Source organism: Zonotrichia albicollis, chromosome 2 (genome assembly GCF_047830755.1).
Source record: "Zonotrichia albicollis isolate bZonAlb1 chromosome 2, bZonAlb1.hap1, whole genome shotgun sequence".
Lineage (NCBI taxonomy): Eukaryota > Metazoa > Chordata > Aves > Passeriformes > Passerellidae > Zonotrichia > Zonotrichia albicollis.
In genome coordinates, this window is record NC_133820.1 from 39,700,477 (window position 1) to 39,717,279 (window position 16,803).

At 40.9% G+C, this 16,803-nt stretch overlaps 1 protein-coding gene across 1 annotated transcript in view; it reads right to left on the minus strand.

Annotated features, from left to right (window-relative positions):
• TBX15 (T-box transcription factor 15) overlaps positions 1-16,803 on the minus strand; it is an 89,568-nt gene that overhangs the window by 21,262 nt on the left and 51,503 nt on the right. Inside the window, exons 2-6 of the mRNA XM_005486075.4 lie at positions 15,254-15,467; positions 7,479-7,580; positions 5,544-5,715; positions 5,025-5,192; positions 1,509-1,573 (exon numbers count right to left, since the gene is read on the minus strand). Coding sequence (XP_005486132.2) covers positions 1,509-1,573; positions 5,025-5,192; positions 5,544-5,715; positions 7,479-7,580; positions 15,254-15,467 — 721 coding nt within the window. The remainder of the gene's footprint in view (positions 1-1,508; positions 1,574-5,024; positions 5,193-5,543; positions 5,716-7,478; positions 7,581-15,253; positions 15,468-16,803) is intronic.

Below are 16,803 nucleotides of genomic sequence, written 5' to 3' on the forward strand. Positions count from 1 at the left end.
GCAAATACCTTTGCCTGTTTTTTTCTCCCTAAAGCCTCAGGCTGCTCCCTTTGATGTGTAATACCTTAAAGATTTTAATTCCTCTTTACATCAGCAGAGAGCCTTACTGAGCCCTCCCCACAGCTGCAGCCGTGTAGCAATTTCCTGCCCTTTCTTAAATCAATGAGCTACAGAGATCAGCAATTCCCAACCTTTTCAGGAAACTGTCCAAATTCACTGAGCTAGGACCTTATTAATGCCTTCCACATTAATACAGCCCACCATGTACCTGGAACTGCATCAATCCCTCTCCCAAACCCAGCCCCCAGTGCAGCTGGATCTGTGCACACCGGGAAGATCCCATACCCAGGACACACTTTGCTTTCCCCACAAGGAGAGGGAAGCAGAATAAAAGCCACATATGCCTCAAGGAGAACTGGTGATCACAGTGGGGATTAAATGACAGTGGCAACATCTTCATGCATAAATTCAGTAAGATGAGAGCAGAGGAGCTGAGCTCAGGTCCTTTGAATGCCTTTTTTGGGATGATGGAGAGCGTAGCACTGAAGTGAGTGGTGGAAAACACAGGGCAGTTGCCCATTCATGAGCACTGACCTCACCAAACTCCTTATGAAGGAGACAGCAGTCCTGGTAAACACACACAACAGGAGCATGCAAGTAAAATTGAGTTACAGCACCCATGGGGACAGCAAATGAGGGCTATGCACACAGCTTTTACCCTGGGCTGCACACTCAGAGCTTTGCTTTACAACCCTAGGCTTCTTGTAATGTAGTCATATATGTCTAATTGTATAATTAAGGTTTAAAGCCTTTGTTACACTGATGTAAAGGATACCTACCTCACTTAGATCTGAGATATTTAGATCTGCTGCACATTTTGCTGCAGGATTCATGAATGGCAGAAAAAGTTGAAACTTTTTTTGATTTTTTTGATTACTTACCTTTTTTTGAGAACTCTGTAATGTCTTTTAGTAATACAATGGGGGGATTGATTAAAGTTCCATTTTAACTACTGTGCTGTTAAAATATAATTTCTTCTAAATAATATTTAAGGCATTCTACCTAATCTTCCCATATAAATCGTTATGGGAAAGACAAAATTAAGCAACACAGTCAAAGTGAAACCATTGGACACTGCTGAATAAAAACTGAAATTATTTGAAACTAGAACATTTTTGCACTTTTATCCTGCACACCTATGAAAAACTAATTTTTTCTTCTAACATAAAGCAAGCATTTGCTCTCCAAGTTTTGGCATTTCCTGTGAAAATTAAAATTTTAAAATGTCCTTCAGACAACCCTACATGTAATAAAGAATAATTATTTGCACAGTGTAAAGCTGTAACCTATTTGTCTGTTTTACAATCTGCAATCCCCTATCTTTCTATCTCTGTTTTTTGTTTTAAAAGGAAAAACTTGCCTTTCTCAACCATAGACATTTGCCCTGTGAACCCATCAGGGAAAGGAGGGAAGAGATCAGTGAGGAAACACAAACAAGCTTCTGTTACCTGTTTCTCCCAGAATCTCTGAAACCTTTGGCAAAGGGGTTTCTGTCAATTTTTAATCTGGTGATCTAAAAGGAAGAAAAAGAGAATTCATGATATCTTCATATTTTTTTCTTTCAACAAATGAAAAATGAGGATGATTTCCATTCTTGCCCAAGCCACCTCTACAATGATCTTTCACACTTATTTCCCCAGACCTCTGTCAAATGTGCCCTTCCATTGTCCATGAACAGATAATCTGCTTACCAAAACATGTCACCAGAGACAGAAGTCATGGTAGCATTAGGAAACCTGGCACAGTGCTGGGGCTGAGAAATTGTTCCTGGAGTAGAAGTACACCAGCTGCAAAGCCCCAGGAGCTGTTATTTATCAATGGCCACGTGATTTGGGAAGCAGGCATACTGCTGAAGTTTGGCTGCTATCTGAGTTATCTCAGCCTCAACACTCCAGATATCCAGCACCTGGAGGCAACTCATGGACCTTCAGACAATGCTGAAGAGAAAAGCACAGGCTACAGCCCCCAAAGATGTTGGGTGGTCACCCAGTCACACCCACAAGTTACTGTGGCTCTGGTCACCATTTAGGCAGCCCTCCAGAGTTTTCTGGTCTGTAATTTTTTTTTTCCTCCTCTGAATAAAGGATGTAGCAGCCAGACTGAGTGCTTTGGGGGAATCTTCATTTGCGTTTTAATTTTAAGCATGAATTTCATGTTGGTAAATATGGGCTATAACAGTGGGATTTTGACCTTGCAGCCTGTGGTATTATACTCCCTGCTGGCTATTCCACAACCCAGTGTAGCACAAGAGCTTCCCTCTGCCAGCCTCAGCTTGTCCTAGAGATTCTATGTTTGGAATGAAAGAAGAGTGAGATCTCCAGATCCTACCAAATTTGAGGTGGTTTCACTGAAACTGCTCAAAAGGGACTAGTTTAATGCAGTCTGATCTGAAGGGGATTTGCAGGTGTTTTGCTTCTGTCAGAACCAAGCCCTTACTCTGGATATTAACCTCAGATCTGGAATGCAGCTCCTATTTTTGCAGAAGCTTAATTTGTGAACTTAATTTCCGCTAGCCTGACTTTGCAGCTGTCCTGGGACTTGTGTGTACAGAGACAGATATGTTCTGTGGAGGATGGAATTACAGCAGAGGGAATCCCTGTGGTGGATTTGCTAACATTTTACAATTGTTTCCAGAGATGCTTCCCCCAGTAAGGCAACACTCTGCAGCCACTGGAGGGCATGCAGGCAGATTCAGGGGATTTAGATTTGGTTTTAAGGAAAATGTTTCTCCAGCCCACCAGAATCTCCTCACTGGTATTATAAAAATGTCATTGTGTCCCCCAGATCTTTTTGAACAAAATTCCCAAACATTTGGAATTCAGAGAGACAGAAATGTCAGCATTTCTTTATGGTGAGGCAGCTTATGGTGCCAATCCCTGACAGGGATTCCTCCTTTAGCACCTCCCTCCCTGTGTAATTATGTCTTATAATTCCAGTCATTAAGGAAGACTGACAGGCTTAATTCCTGTAATTTCTTCTCCTTTCCCTATCCTCCTTCTTTGTCTGATCTACAGTCAAGATTTATGGAGTATCTGCATTTGGACAAGGGGAGCAGGAAGTTTCCCATGCTGCAATGATAGCAAACCCACCAGTGTGTTGCAATGTTTTTGATGCATTTTGGATCCTGATTTAAGTCAACTCAAGGGGACCAGATTGGAAAAAAAAGCTGGGAGTCATGGGAAGAAAAAGAAGCAGTCATGGGAGCACTGTCTGCACCTGTGCTCTCTTATACATTGCAAAATAAAAAAACTCTGTAACATTTCACTAAATTGCAAGAATTCACAGTTGTTACAAATTGGTTAAAAATTGCAATCTGCCTTAAGCTGATTTAATAGGGGTCTGACCTTCAGTTCCAGAGGGCTGAAGTCTAGTTTAAGAAAAGTGTAGCTCACTAACAAAGTCAAGGTCCCTAGAGAAAGAGTCCTGCTGTGGTGACATCTTTTCCTTATGGTATCTAAAGTCAATACTAAGTCTCATAACTATGCAAGACCCAAATCAAACACAAATTATCATAAAATCACAGAATGCTTTGGGTTGGAAGGGACCATAAAGATCATCTTGTTCAAACCCATGTGCCATGGGCAGGGACACCTTCCTCTAGACCAGGTTGCTCAAGGTCCCATCCAACCTGGCCTTGAACACTTCCAGGGATGGGGCACCCACAGCTTCTCTGGGCAACCTGTGCCAGTGCCTCACCATCATTACCGTAAATAATTACTTTGTAATATCTAAACTAAACCTACTTTCTTCCACTTTGAAACCATTCCTCTTAACCTGTCACTACATGCCCTTGTAAAAAGTCTCTCCATCTTTCTTGTAGGCTCCCTTCTGGTACTGGAAGACTGCAATTATGTCACTCCAAAGCCTTCTTTTCTGATCCTTACTTACAGTGGGAAGCATTTTGCTTACCCAGTCTCCATCCTGCTGTCCATCCACTCAAGATGTACAAGAAGAAAGGACTCACTTATTTGAAGACAAAGGCAAAAAAAGGTGTTAAGTACCTCAGACTTCCCATCAGTTGCTTCCAGTTTTCTAGCATTGGTTATGAGGGGGAGGTACACCTTCTTTAACCTTCCTTTCCTGGTTAACTTAACTGTAGAATCCCTTCTTGTTATGCTTTGCATCCCTTACCATGTCTAGTTCCAGCTTTGCCATGGCTTTCCTCACCCAGTCCCTATACGGGGTACCTGTCTTGGTTTCTACTGCCTGTGCATTTGTTTCTTTCCATCTGGTTTTCCCAGCAGGTCCCTACTCAGCCATGCTGCTCTCTTGACTTTCTTGTCTGATTTCTGGCTCCTGGTTGTTGGCCTGTATGGAAGACTCCCTTAGAGATCTGCCACCTCTACTCTGCTCCATGCCCTGTTCCTAAGGGCAGGCTCCCAGGAGATCCTAATGACCATCTCCTTGCAGAAGTGGAAGTTTACTTTCCTAAATTTCGGGCGCATAACTTGACCCCTTACCTGACCCCATCGCAAAAGACACGCATGCATGAGAATTTCAGTTTATATGCAATACATGCATTCAAAGGCTTATTTTGTCAACAAACTGATGAGATTGGGCCTTTTCAAAACTTTTTCCTTCACTGCTATAAAAAACCCAACTGCTTTGTCTTTAAGAGAACTGATCTGGAGTTATAGTTTTACTGCCTTAAAATTATATTGAGGACAGGATACTCTAGTTTCGTACCATGCGGTAACAAGGAAATTTGAACACAACACATCTCTTTACAGTTGCTCTTAGTTACTGATTTTACAATAAAACTACATCCGTCTTATCTTCAAGGTGGTTTCCTAGCTAGATACTTCATGTCTACACAATACCCCAGAGCAAGCAAGCATTTTCTTTTCTTTTTTTTGTAAAGTGTACCTTTTCTATGCTTCTCAGAGAAGTTAGCGTCTCAGTCACAAAGAGCACTCTGATTATTTTTGTGAAGGCACAACATAAAAGGAGCATGAAGGATTTACCTGTTGGTTTTGGTAGGCTGTCACTGTGGTGAAAACAGTCTCAGGGAAGTTGAAGGTTTTCACCCCATCTCCTGAAGGAACTGGCTTTGTAGGAGAGAGATCACTGCTGAAATCCTTGCGGATGACATGAACACGAGGTTGATACTTATGCATTGAATGTAAGATTATCTGAAAAGAAAACAAAAGGAAAAGGACTTTTTCTTCCCCAAAAAATATTTTACACAATATCCAGATGTACAAGAGAGCAGGGATGGAGTAAGAGTTAATATGGAGAAAATGATCCTTTTCTTACAAGCATGTATGAGACAAAGTCTGTGCTCTGAACAAAGAGAAAAGTGCTTTATAGGGTCAGGCAACATTTTGAAGAAAATAGCAAAAAAAAACCTCCATAAATCTGGAAGCAACCACAGACACCTGTGCCCAACAGGACACAGGAGCATCAAAGCAGCAGCAGCACCCTTTCAAGTCTGAGAGGAGCAAGGCTAGGACAGCAGGCACCAGGATTAACTTCTAACTTACATGGCCTTGATCATCAAGCTCGTTGTTGGTCAGCTTGAGCTTGTCAAAACTGACCACCTGCCTCATCCAGGTGTCTCCAGAAGCCAGGGAGTCAGGGTGGATGTAAACCCTGGGGGGCACTGGGGAGTCAGCATTGCCAGCCACCATCCACTTGGAGCTGTGGTACACATACCTGAAAGAGGAAGGGTGGGTGGCTAAGGGAGGTTTTTACTCACTCACCGCATGAACACATCCAGGGCTCCCCCTCCCCTGCCACCCTCATGCACCCCAAGCTCTCATTTGCAGTCAGGGGAGAATGTGCTTTATTGCAACCTCCTACCTTCTAAATGAAAGCCAGATTACCCCTGAGCCACTTGTTCAGACTTGATTCCTTATTAAAACCACCTTGCAGTTATTTTCCCTGTAAAACTCTGCCACATGTGCCTCTCAACTCCTTAACCCTCTCTGAGCCAGAGTAAGAGGCTGGAAAATATGGTAAACAAAGTCCTCTCTGAAAATATTAATAAATACCCTGAAATTTCTGGAAATCTGCATTGTATCTCATACCAGACTTTGGAAGACACATGCGGCTTCACCCAGAATGGACAATATTCAATAGATACCAGTAAAACAATTGATAAAACAGAATTTCTGGTTTGAAATGTTGCAAAAAAGGGAATTCCATATAGCATTACATACATTGAGATTAGAAAAGAAAAATTTTGTGTTCCTGTTCTAGCCATCCTATATATGCCATAAATTTCTCTACCACAGCTTTGCCTAGACACTTTTTTTCTCCTGATCTGCAGCTGCTTCCCTCAAAGGTATTTCACAAACAGTTCTACTGTCACCTCTGAGCTCTGCCCTGGGCTGCCCCTTCTTGGGTCTCTACTCAGTTCTGCTAAGATGTTCCAGTCCTTACCTACAAACAGTGACTAATTTCCTGTATTGGCACAAGAAACTGGGGGGGAAAAAAGAAAAAAAAAAAAGAGGAGTCTTTTCCTTTCCTGTTAATTTGCTCTATGTGGCTGCACAAGCTAAGCAGGGTAAGAAAATAAATGTATTTTAAATCTCAGTGTTGCTAGAACGACACTCTTAGAAAGAGGAAAACATCCTGCTGAGTATCAAACACTTTCTTCTTCCCAGGAAAAGCATTTTTCCTGAGGAAAAACTCTGTACAATTTGGGAACAAAAATGTAGTATTTAGCATCTGAAGCAGAGGTTCAGTTCTGAATCCTTGAAATGTGGTTCAGTCAAGACTGTTTGGAGAAAAGACTTGCTCTCAGGGGTCTTTTAATAAGAATACATAAATCACGTCAGTCTGGAGAGTTTTCTGGGATGCAGAGGATCATGAGTTTTCCAGAGTATTTTTTAAGATCAGAAGCCCATTAATATCAGAGAAATCTCCTCTTCCTGTCTTTAGCTCAGCAGTGGGAAATTTCTCAGTGACTCCAAACTGTAGGTCAGGGACCAATATTCACTGAGGCTGCCGTGCTGGACAGTGAGCACTTTTGAAACAGAAATCACCCAATCCAGTTCAGGCCAGACCTGAAGGGCCTGGCTTAGTTCCAAGCTGCTCCTTGCCCATTCCTTTCTTGAGGAAGTAGATTAACGGGCTGGAGATAACTCAGCCCCTGGAGATAACCTCCATTGGTTACTCCAGTTCCCTCAGAGAGTGATTGCTAATTGTGTCAATCAGGAAATGCATGGCAGAGGTCTCCTCAATTAAATCTGCTACTTGAAAAGAGAAAGATTTCACTCCAAAAGTGCAAGAGAATGTTTTAAAACTCTGAGTTGGTGTCTAAAGATGCTGGTCAAATCAGCTATGTTGGTGTAAATCAGTAGGGTCTCCTCCAGCCCATGTTTGCAATGGTGTTTAATGCAGAAGTCTGTCCTAGGCTGTCATTGACAGCAAAGCTGGTACAAGATTCCTTCTTCTGCCCCTGAAAAGCTTACCTGTATCTCTTGTTATCCACAGGGACAATGTCCATGGCAATATAATACTGCTGATGGGGATCCAAGCCTGTAATTTTCACCCTCATGGCTGGAAACATTCTCCTAGGAAAATAAGAGTAGAAATAAGGAAGAAAATGGTGAATAAGGAAGCTGAAGAGGCTCCTTGTGCTCTCTGGCACCAGAAGTGTGCTTCCTTACACAGCCCAGTCCTTGGCATGACTCCTCTGGGCTTGGTGCGGGTAGAAAAGACTGTGCTGGCAGTGCTTTGAATCTTCAGGTTTTTCCCACTTAGAAAAAGGGGTAACAGGATAACAACCTGCAAGTTATGATAAAATACTCACAGTCAAGCACTCCGTTTCCAGTTTCTAGCAGACAATTCTGCTACGCTTCACACAAATCATCCTCTCTAAGGCATTCCTAGGATGGACAGTGTACCTTATGTTTTTCCCACTGGCCATCTACCTGTAATTCTTCTCTCATATTCGATTAAATGCAGGATCACTTTAGTTCTCTTTTTTTGAGAATGTCACATTTCAGTAAAGAGTTTAACAGTATTGAGGTAACATTTGAAGCAAATGCATCATCCTGAAAGATCCTGTGGCTCTCATGTTTGCAGTTATTTAAGAAAAACATCCCTCAAATTAATCTGCTTTTTAGGAAAGTACTTCACATTTAGCAGAAACACTGGCATTATGTCATGGGTTCCTTGAACTCCTGGTAGTGCAATATATTTAATAGATGTTGTCTTTTCTATGCCATATGATCCAGATCTATCTCAAGCATTTTCTCCTGATAGACAAGGTATGGAACTCTAAACCAATAAGAAACAATTCCCAGCCTTTTTCTTATTGTCTGAGCACAAGTTAAGCTCTGCTAAACACAGTCACTGTTGTGGAAGTGTTTGTAGCTAGGCAATTATTTCAGAAGAGAACAGATCAGAACAATTTTAACCTTAAAGCATGTTAGTGTTAGTGTGGCTATGGCAAAATTTCTCCTTCTTAAAAACTTTGTGGTGGCCAGTAGACCAATTTCTATTCTACACCTCCCTCCAAGAGCATGCTGAGGGAATTACTTATGCCATATTATATTTCTAACTCATGTGGTATTTTTACACCTTCATAAAATCTGAGGAGCCAAACTGAATGAAGTGCAGGAGGAATTGAGCAACACTGAAATCAGAGCAGAACAGTGAAAGAAATCCTGCATTGTTTCACTGACTGTTAACCCAGACCTGAGCTCTACCTAAGTGGCTTTTCATACTTTATCTGAGAAAATCTTAAGCTGAAGTCCTACAGAACAGTGTTACTCAATTACATTAATTCTGCCTAGAAAATACAGAGCTTTGGTAGGAGAAACCCCAAAAGTACTGCATGATTATGCAAAATCATATTCTGCTTCTCTGATAATTGCACATATCCTTGAGGGATGGAAGTATGTGCATGGAGGGAGGAAATTAAAGGGTAATTTACTATCACAATGCCAAAAGAGTAGGAAAGTGTGCAAGAAATGTTTCTAAAAGTCATCCCTACAAACCATCATGGTACTTTCTCTTCTATTTAATGAGAAACAGTGAAATGTCAGAGAAGATTTAGTTCTCCTTCCAACATTTCTGTTTCTCAAAGTATTGCTAGTGAATACAGCCTGGAGGAGGAAGAAAACAGGAAAGTTTGTGACATCATCTCCAGGCATGTCTCTCAATCTTTGCATGACAGGGATGTGATCATGAGGATCATCTATTTCATTCTTTCCCAGGCAAGGCTCATAGAGCCCCATGCAGAAGAGTGTGGGAAGGAGGAGGATGCTCAGCCTTTGCCTTACCCACAGCTCTTTCATTTCAGGCCACCCTGAGAAGATAAGAGCTGACCTATTAGTAACTGCATCTGCTTAGGAAAAGGGCATTTATCCTGGGGGGTGGGGGAGCACTGCCCACAGCTGCCACAGCACAGCTAACCCGAGTTATGGGAGACGTAAAACTGTCAGAAAAATCGTCTGCAGAAACCCTTCAAGGAGAGAGCAATTTGTGCAACTGATGGTGTTAGTTTGCTAGTAGAATGACTGGGGGGGAGGTGGGGAAGGAATAATGGATTAGTCTTGAGTGGCTTGAGGGCATTACCTTGTTTCTGCCACAATGGCTCATTAAATCTGCCAAGCCAAATGGGTACAGGATGTGGCATTTTACAGTCCAGCTCTCTTTAATTAGAGAGAGGTGGCTTGGGAGCAGCTAAAGAGGTAGGTCGTGTTTCAGAGGGTTGATGAGAAACCCAGGATTAAATCAGAGTCTCCTTGGGTCTAAGTCTGCACACTGTGCTTTGAATGAGCTGTGTGTCCCAAAAAGTTCTCTCCAAATCTGCAGCCCCGTGTAAAGTTGCAGTATAGCCTGTGGGGTTGTTTGCTTATGAAATGCCTTGTAAAAGCTTACCACAGAGCATTCAGCAGGCTTAGAGGTTAATCTCTAAAATGATGGCAGAGAGCTCGGCTGATCCCACTACTTTCTCTAAGGTTTAAGCGTATTTTTCAAGTTTTGTAAATTATTGCTGTTTTTCTTTTTCTGTGGGTATAAAAGTAACTTAGGGTTCTTTGCTATAAAGATGTGGCCTGGAACTGTCACAGCAGGTCTACAGCAGCAGTGCTTTGTGGAAAGAGGGAAATGGAAAAGGCAGAGGCTAACAGTGGAGGCTTAGGGATGTGCTTGTGTATAATCCTGATAAAGTCCCTGTTCTCTGCATTTCCTCTTGGCTGGCTCTTGGTTGCCCAGAGGCACCAGCTTTATAAAAAACAAGAGTCTCAAAGGTTTGGAAGGAATTCAGGCCATTTGGATATGGCTGGATTAATAAACAGTCAAGAATCTTTCATCTAGAAAGGTATCAGCTTCAGTCAACAGCTACAGACACAAGGGCTGTCTGTTTTCATAGGGAACATGTGATGACATCTGATATACTTTAGGAGGAGGTTTTATATCAGCAGCAGTTTGGGATGATCAAGTTATTTATATGTTAGCTTTACCACTCAGCAGGAAAACAGTCCTCCAAAACTTGTAAGATTGTGAACTTACACACGGTACCCTTGTAGGGGAAATATGACATGGTATGAAATAATTTATTACAATTGCTTTAGGACTACTTAAAAGTGTTTCAAAAACGTTTTAGCAATGTGCCTCAGTGTACTCAATTTCTGGTTTTCTCCATAATGAGATTGGAGTTCATGAACATCAATTGTGAAGAGAACTGATGGTAGAAAAATAGCTTTAGAACTTAGTTTAAAAGTATTTGCCAGCACAGGAGTGCACTCATATTAAGAACCATGTTTGGGAACTTTCAACAAAAGAAAAATTAGTTGGGTTGTGGCAGCTAGCAGTATATTTTTTGGTGGTGGTATTTGAAATTTTGTTTTAAAATACAGTTTAATTTTACTTTGTGAAAACTAGTCATAGGAGGAGGATCACAGATATATCCCCAAACTGGGGGTTTTTCCCAATAGAATAAAGCTTCCGTTTCTTACCCTTAAGTTAGGAATTTAGATAAGAGAATATTTGTATAAGGGTGACATCTATTAAATGCAAACCCTAAAATGAAGGGATGTGCCCTTCAACTGCAGCAAAAGAAATAGACAGAATAGTCATTTCCCAGGCATACAAATAATCCAGTTGAGAAACTCTGCAAAATAATCTGATTTAGGTCTGCAGAATAAGTATGCACAGTGTTTACAATGTGTGTGAGTTTACAGGGAAACCTGAAGGTATCCTTGTTATTTCATATCTCATATTTTCTTGCATTTAAGATTGATGCCAAATGTAGATTTCTTTAGAGAAACAAATGTGTAAGGAATGAAGGAAAGGAAAGGAAGGCAAGGCAAGGAAAGGAAAGGCAATGGAGGAATGCCCTTCTGTTTCCCTCTGCAGCATGGGATCATAGAGATGTGTGTTTTGAGAGGAAAAGCTGAGGGCAGGGCTTGGTAGCAAATGGATTTATTGTTTATGAAGGAGAAGGAGACCAGAAGATCTTCTCAGTAGCTCCCAAAGGGGACGTTCTTCTGGAGCCTGGACCAAGGTTATCTGGCCCACAGAGCCAGGAACTCTAAAAATCAGTTTGGTAGCTTGCTATGAGAAGTCCTTTCCATGGCCTCCTTCAGCATCAATAGAGCTTGATTACAAAATCTCTTCTGCTCTCTCTAACTGAGGAGATCTTTGGGACCCACCTTTCTTTCCACTGGAAAGGAAAAATAACACCTGGTAATGCAAACAGCCCTGAGTACATTCTATTAAGAACTCAGACTCATTATTTCAGGAAAGCAAAGAGACTGCAGGCAAAGTACCACTTTTGTCTCCTGACATTACCACCTGTCAGGAGACACAGAGAAGTCAGGAGAGGACAAGATCACCTCTTTCACTCATGATGGCTTTTTCCAGTCTCACTACCAATCCTGGCCATCAGCATTTTGGTTTGAGCATTCCTGAGCACAGATATGATAACTGTGATATGGCAGATGAGCTCATTCCCCCGCATTGCTGAGGTGAGGTCCCAGCTCTGTGACAGGTAGAACCTGTGTTCCCAGAACAAGACCTCTGGGATGTGCTGGGCTGCATGGCAGCACTCATAAAAGCACCTCCATAAACAGTAGGCAGCTGTTCCCTTCCAGGGGAGGACTCCAAGCACTCCCTGCTGGTATTCCCCCAGGAATTTCCCCCCACTTTGGGCAGCACTCCTATGCATCAGTTACCAAACTGTTACCCCTGCAGCTCAGGTGACCACAGACACTAAATAGGGACTGTAGGGATGTGGGAAAAGTTTCAAATTCGTCCACTGACGCTACCACTATGATCACTGTTAGTAAAGGAGAGCAGAGAAAAAGAGTTAAAAGTTATTTTAGGACCAGTTGTTCAAATCAGTATGACCTGGGGCTTAAGATGAACTTATTTTATTTTGTACAGAGTCCAAGGTTGGCTTTCAAACAAAAAGGAGATAAAGGTAACTGCAGATTTGAATGACTGCAGCTGACAGCCATTTGCATCTTTTACACAAGGAACAAAGGTGTCTTTTTATAAGCATCTGATTAAAATCTAAATAAAAATGCTTTGATGGAAAGGAAAAAGGAAGAGTTATAAGAGGACTGGAGTAGGTTTATGGAAACAGACAAAAAAAAAAGACATCTATAAATACAGCATGAAGAAAAGAAAAACAACAGAGCAGAATTGGAAGTGAATGAGAGTAGGAGTCTGAAAGTCAAAAAATGCAGGGCAGGATATAGCCCCATAACTATGTTTGAAATGAGAACATAGGTTAGAAATTAGCATTACACAGCAAGAGCAGACAGACCTTGTGGGGACAGGCAGGAACCAGGCAGTGCTTTACAAGTCACAGAAAATTAAGGAGCAGCTGTAGTTATAGGCAACTGAGTCTGTAATTATAATGGCTTTCAAAACAAGAAGGCCTTATGGGACTCAGGGCTTCCAAAGAGAAAGCAACAGGAGTAAAATCTTCTGTGGGGGAGGAAGCAGATGCAAATTACTCTGTGTGTTTCTAACAATTTGAATAAGTAGTAGGAAATCTTCAGGAAATAACACCAGTTCTGCTATTTATGCCAGAAATAATAAAATCTAATCTCTGGGACACATCATGTATCATGCCTCCCGTATGGAGAAACAGGACTGCTAGATCCAGATCTCACCCATCACAGACACATCTTCTCAGAGAGAAAACTCTTTAACCTGTTGAACTGTTTAACCATTTAATTTGCAAATTCTATCACACCAGTAAAGACCATCCTCAGTGAACAGGTGTATTACCTAAAGAAACTGACCCGCTCTTCATTGTGGTTTGCAATGATTAACCTACAAATGTAGTCAACAGAAAAAGAAAAAACCAGCAGCATTCCAGTATTGTTAACATCACTTCTGGAGAAGAACATCATTGAGTAGAAAAAACACATCTATTTAGTATTTACATAGATTTACTGTGGGCAGTAATGTGACAGTTGGCCATCAGGACTCAAGTAATCACAAGCATCTCCTTTCAAGTAGAAAGGATATTATTTAGGATTAAAATGAATATATGATTTGCATGGGAAGTTATGACTCTATTGTGATACATGATCTTCTGTAAGTGAGAAAATTATCCACAGTGGAGCTTGTAAGATGTCAGAAAAATCAGCTACTTTGTTCAGAAATGTGTAAGCTGCCAAGATCCTCTTCATACCATTAAATTTCAACCATTTTCATTCAAACTGGTGGGCAAAGACATATTTATGCTGCTTTTAGGTCTATCTACTCCATGTATCATCAGAGAATTCATTATAGTTAATCTATCAGGCAATAGTGCTTTATTTTAAGTTTCTGAAAACAGCATGGTCCAGGCACCAGGACAATTAATCCAGAAAGAAGGAAGATGGTTCTTCCAGTGCCATATTTAATGATGCTGGACAGATCCCTTAATCTGTCTAGGTCTCAATGTTACCACCATAAAAAGAGGATAATAATGATTGTCTCTGTGTCTGCTTTAACATCTCCAGAGAGGAGGTGTTGCGCAATAGCAGGTGATATCATTCCTGTTACTTTGCCTCTTCTGTTTGAGGCAGGTCAAAACCAGCAGCCCACTCTGTACTGGTGAAAAATGCTTTCTTTGCCACTGAAATCTAAAACTGGGAGCTAATTTGGCTCTGATAATCTTTTTCAGGGATCATCTGGGTTATTTGTCCAGTGTAATTTTCCTTGGATTATCTGGACTTTCTGGGACTAGAGAGCAATAGCACTCACTTCACAAGAATGTAAAACAACAAGTCGAGCTGTTCTGGAAAAAAATTGAGCGCTCAGACATGAAACAACGCTGTAAACAATAGAGCACCATGGGTTTTCCCCAAAACTTGGGTAAAATTTCTCTGCTGCATCTCCGCGGCACAAGCGGGACAGCTCCCGAGTCGCTCCCGGCGTTTGCGGGCCGTGGCGGGCTCTGTCCGTGGTGCTGACGTTCGCCTTCTCCGCTTCAATCGGAATTTAAACCTCATTAGGTGAAGGTAGGTAACGGCCTGCTCATGCAAACGTGCCTAAAAATCCGAGTTTGGGACATCTAGAAATGTACAACTACCTCTGGGTTGTGTTTTGGCAAACAGACTCCTAGCCATTGTTAAATGGGGGTCAGCAGTGAAGATCTTTCCCTTAGCTAACCTGTCATGGTGAGGTTTTCCTTTTTAAAAAATCTGGCTAATTGGTGGCTCTTTCTAACCTCAGCCGTCCTGGTATCACTGCAATAGCAACGGAAAACATTAGGGTAGCACATTTTTTATACAGGAAGTCTTTAACACTGCATCTATTTAGAGTGGCAGGAAGGCATTCGTTTGGTGCAAAGGTGAGTTTGAATTTCACTATATTTGAGATTAAATCAATAAGTTCATGAAGTGCTATGGAAATTTGAAAGGAGACTCAAATGACTCACCCCCAAATTCATAGCTCATCTTAAATTCAGTACAGCCAACAGTACAATGATTGTTTCCTGATTTATTTGCTCAAAGGAACAACTATCCTCAATGGTTTTCTGCAGCTGCCACTTCTCCTTTGGAGCCACTTATTCAAACAGTCATATGAAACAACTTCACTTGTCTTAAGAAATCTACTAGGAAACACAGCTGAGAAACTCAGAGAGCCATTTAATTTTTTATGCATGTTTATCCCTTTGGATTGTAAGAAGGAATAAAAAAGTTTCTTTATTAAAAACCAGTTAAATAAAAAATGGTTTGTTTGGTTATGATTTCTTTTTTAACTAGACAGAAATCCAGAGATGTCTTACCTGCCTGCTTTCGTGATGATCATCTCTGTCCCAATGTCATGAAATCTTTTCCAGAGGTCTGCACACTGCAACTCTACCTGGATCTCTTCCATGGATGAAGGTGGAGGAGGCTGAGGGCCTGAGCCACCAGATGTAAGGTCAGAGTGGGAGCCAAATGAGCAGGATGTCCTTTCTGCCAGCACCTCTGTGTCTGACCCAGTGCTCTGTTCTGAGTCTGCAAAGTAAAGAAGCCAGGTAAGACCCTTCAGTTCTACCTGCTCTGAGGGGTAAGAGAAAGAAAATCAACAAAGGGGGTGCTAAAGAATAGTACAGTGGCCTTTTATATGGCATGTATATGTATGGTGTTTTGTGATTTATAGCCTGATTTGGGGCTTTGGGTTTCCAACATGATATCTGGCTGCTTTTGCAAAATTTTAGGAACATCTGAAAAAAAAGACCCTTAACATAAAATATAAATAGTAGCAAGCAATGGCAGGAGTGCAAAACATAGATGAGAAACAGAAATGAAAAAAAAATGTAATTCAACCTATCCTTTCAAGCTAAGATAAGGTGGGCTTACTGGAAAACTACATTTAACTTAATTTAATATTCTCCTGCAGTACTATTAAAGAGTTGGTTATTTTTAAACAACACAGTTTTTTATTTTCTTTAATATCTTCATCATCAAAAACAATGAACGTTTTTCTATTTGGCAGCACTATTTTGGAAATGTGTTTTATTTGCTCCTATAAAATTTTTTTGACCAATGATATTTCCTGGAAAGATACCGATGAATCATCTGGTGAGAAAAATGCTCTAGGCTACTAAAGGACAAAAAAAGGTGATAGTAAACATCTGGAATATGCTACCAAGGAAACAACTGAAGCAAACTGTAGAAAAGATCCCATGTACCACCTATATGGGGGAGAAGAAGAAGATTTTCCCAAAAAATAAACAAACAAACAAACAAAAAAGTGAGGTTCAACTAGTTTAAAAGTCCAGGCTGGCATGTTGAGTCAGGTGACCATTTTTTTGCAAAAATATTTAATGTATTTATTAGGTAGATATGCTGTATATGTTTAGTCCTCATTTTCATACAGAGGGCTAAGATGAAATTTTGCAAATAGCAGTGTTGCACACCCAAATTGCATCAAAATAATTCACAATACATTCTGCAAAGCAATGTGCTTATATTTCCAACCTTATTTTTAATAGATTTGAGCTAGTATTATGTATAGATGATATTTAGGAAAATAATAAAATTACATTAAACACTCCGTCAAATGGCTCAGGAAGAGTTCTGTAAGTTTCACAGAACACAGAGAAGCAATATTTTAGAGTGTCCTCATTGCTTAAATCAGTAAAAGCATCCCAGTGAATGAACAAGACAACTATTTATATGTGTTCTCTGCACATGAAGAAAGAGTTATCTCTGTCTGGAAAGGAAACCTAAGGAGACAAAAAGTAACAAACTGTGCTAAAAATGTGATTAAATCATGGCATGTAAAATTCCTTCCATACCAAGAAAATGCCAGAAACTCTTTAACAACCCTGAGGTATTGGAGGCTGAC